This window comes from Phaethon lepturus, unplaced genomic scaffold, assembly GCF_000687285.1.
Source record: "Phaethon lepturus isolate BGI_N335 unplaced genomic scaffold, ASM68728v1 scaffold9455, whole genome shotgun sequence".
In the NCBI taxonomy this organism is placed as follows: domain Eukaryota; kingdom Metazoa; phylum Chordata; class Aves; order Phaethontiformes; family Phaethontidae; genus Phaethon; species Phaethon lepturus.
This window is the reverse complement of record NW_010542637.1, coordinates 43,950-47,028: the sequence shown is the minus strand read 5'-3', so window position 1 is coordinate 47,028 and position 3,079 is coordinate 43,950. Positions and strand designations below refer to the sequence as shown.

The window sequence follows — 3,079 nt, the reverse complement described above, 5'->3', positions numbered from 1 at the left end:
GGTAAAGGAGCGGGCGGCGTTGGCGCCCCCGGCAGAGCCCGGCCTTGAGCTGGGGCGGGGGTGCTGCCCCGCGGGGCGCGGGTGAATGTCTGCCGGGCCGGTTCACGGGGGGGTGGTAGGGTTGTGCGAAGGACCGCGTGTCGGCGTCAGCAGTGGCGAGACTGCTGGCCAGGCAATGAGCGACTCCAACCCCGACGGGCCCTTTTGCCACCGAGTGAATGTTGGTGCAGCAGGAGAGGCTTTGCGGTGGGTGTGAGGGTCAGGCACTAGAGGTACCCCTGCTGCTGCAAACTACGTGGGTTTCAAACTGGGATTCACTTCGTGGGCCAGAGCGTTTTACTGTCTGAATGAACACAGTGGTACTGATCAAACTGCTTGGGGAATAAGGTGGAAATTGTTGGTATTGGAAGATATTTTCGGGTGATTCTGGGAATAGTCTTGGAAGTTGCAAAGGCTCATAAAGCTTTTGCAGCTTGTTGATAGTGTAGACACGGTTTACTTACTGCAAAGTGTGGTGTGGAAAGTTTCAAGCACTAGGGTTTGTGCACAGTTTTATTTGGCTTCTGTTAAGTTTCCAGTACAAAACCAAAAACTTTAGGACCTCAAGCTTCATTGCCTGAGCATTCTGTGGCATCACTCACTCTTTAACGTGCTGCACAGGAGATGCTGAAATTTCTTTTTCTATATTACTTATGTTTAAAGGGGAGGAGTTTAATTTCCAATTTTCTAACAGTTTTTATTCTCCAAAACCCCTGGGTTTTAGTTACTGTGTGACAGTCACTATAGTGATAGTACAGTGGGTCTCTCAATGTTTTGAGAAGAAAGAATAACATTAAATCTATTAAGTGAAGAATTGATGTAGAAGAGGAGAGGTTTGGTCTTGAGGCAGGATCCCAAACTGAGAAATAGGCTCTTCCTGCCAACCCTCAGGAAACCGAGAGGTGGATTCCTATCTGAAGATATGGATAGTGTCAACTGTAGGGTAAGTTTGATGCCTCCGCTTGGTTTCAAGGATAGGTTGAGAGATGTCCCTCTATTCCCACTATTTCCTACTAGTATTCTCCACTCCCATACCCTTTCTTTTTTCTCCCATGGTACATGGACTGCAGTGTATTACCTCCCCTTTGCCTCATTACTTGAACACTTTGACCAGGAACAATCGTACTTGTTGCTTTTTGCCCCAGAACGATAGCTTAATGAAATTCTGGAGACTTTTTCTGATAGAAAAGACTGAACTCTGTGTGCAGTACAAGTTGTCAGTTTGCTGTTTTCAGTGAAAGCTTGGGTGCTACATGGAAAAAATTAATTGTTTCTATCCCAGCAAAAGCTATAGTGCTGACACCTCAGTGAAAAAAAGTATTCGCCAGAGAGCCAATTTCATAGCCCCTGACTGGCCCAGCTGTCTGTGACTCTTGTACATTTTGCCTGGTGAGCAATATTGGCTTCAGAGCTTGACCTTCAGCTCTGACTCTATGTTCTTAGAAGTGTTTTAGTTACAGCTGATTTCATCTAAGCAGCCAAAAAGACATCTACTAATAAAAACCACTTTTACTGATTTTTTTTTTTTTTTTTTTTAAAAAAACCACAAACTTCTCTTCCTTGATAGATTTGTCTCTAGATACAGCAACACTAGAGTTTGTAGTCTCCATTGCTTGGAAAAGTGGTAATAAAACTTGCTTTTCATCATTTGAGTAGTTCTTGTCTTCTGAACTATTTCTGATACTTTAAGAGCTTAGACTTCTCACTTTTTTTAAACTGCTCAGATTAATTCAAAACTGACAGTTGCCATTATGAGTGGATTGTTCTGCAGTTCTTGGAAAGATAAATACCTTGGCTGCCAGTGATGAGGACTCAAATTGTTAAAAACTGTCCTGTGATTGAATGTTGGTAGCAACTATACCTCCTTGTGAAGCTTCTCAGCAGATGGTTGCTTGAATTTTTGAATGAGCACAGAGCCATCAACGTTTCTCCCCAAAGTTTAAGTTGTACCAGGTGGCCACGTTCTATCAAAAGCACCTGCAAAGAGAGAACAACTCATTTGTGTGTTGTCAGAATGTGTACCTGCTCCCACAGTGTACGAGAAAAGCTACTGTATGTGCTAAGCACAGGTAGTTCGTCAGTCTGGAGCATCTTGTGTAGGATGTTTCATGCTTGTGATACTCTCTGTCTAGTTCACAACCTGTCTAAAATTTGGTAGCTCCCATTGTTTTTTCTAATAGTTGTAACTCTATGGAAGTTCTTTTAAAAGGTGGACTTTTCTTGCTGTTATTTAAAAAACAAGAGAAGGCAAGGGGGAAGTCCTGCTGCCTTCAGTGTGAAAACTTCATCATTGTAATTGCCCAGTCAGACAAACTGTTTGGTCATGGCAGATCTGGGCTAGGAGGCTGCTGTTTACAGGTGCTTGTTCCCATCTCTTCAGTTACCAGGCTGGCCTGCTCTGTAGGTCTTTGAAATCATCTGTATTAATAGTCTGTCTTCATTTCACTGAACCGGAGGAGAAACTGATAAGGTGAGGTAGGGGAAAAGGCGAGCAGCTGTCAACGCAGCATCTTACCTGAGCTCTGCGACAGGCTGTTCCCTGTAGGTTGTCAGTAATAATTTTTGTTTAAGATCACGCGAAAGTTTACATCAATGATTAAAGCTTTTTTTTCAGGTAAGTATTAGGTGTAATATTTGGCCCTGGGATCTTAAGTTGTATTTGTGCCAAATTATTAAGCCTGTCAAATCAATGCTAACAACTTTTAACTGAAAAATAATCGTTTTTGCTGTCTTTTTGTTCTACCTCTTTGTTTCTCTCAGCGTGTGAAGTGGGATGCCTCAAGTAAATCAGAGGTATGTGGAGCAGAGCCGTGGCAAGGCAAATTGCATGACTATGGTCACTTGTCTCCACTGTGCTACTGTTATGGTCAGAGTATTGAGTGGCTTCTTGAAAGTAACCTGTCACTGCTTCGTATTCCTGTGTATAATTCATGATACAGTCATATATAGGCACTGTTCTTATGGTTTGTGGTCTGACATAGCAGCTTACCAGTGCAATGGTTATTGGATCACTTTTGGGTAGCCCCAGTGGATTGCTGTT

The 3,079-nt window shown here is 43.1% G+C and overlaps 1 protein-coding gene across 1 annotated transcript in view; it reads left to right on the top strand.

The window, feature by feature from the left end:
* The first annotated feature begins 85 nt into the window (after positions 1-85).
* Positions 86-3,079, top strand: part of LOC104621567 (TBC1 domain family member 12-like) — a 45,786-nt gene continuing 42,792 nt past the window's right edge. The window contains exon 1 of the mRNA XM_010288088.1: positions 86-246. Coding sequence (XP_010286390.1) covers positions 86-246 — 161 coding nt within the window. The remainder of the gene's footprint in view (positions 247-3,079) is intronic.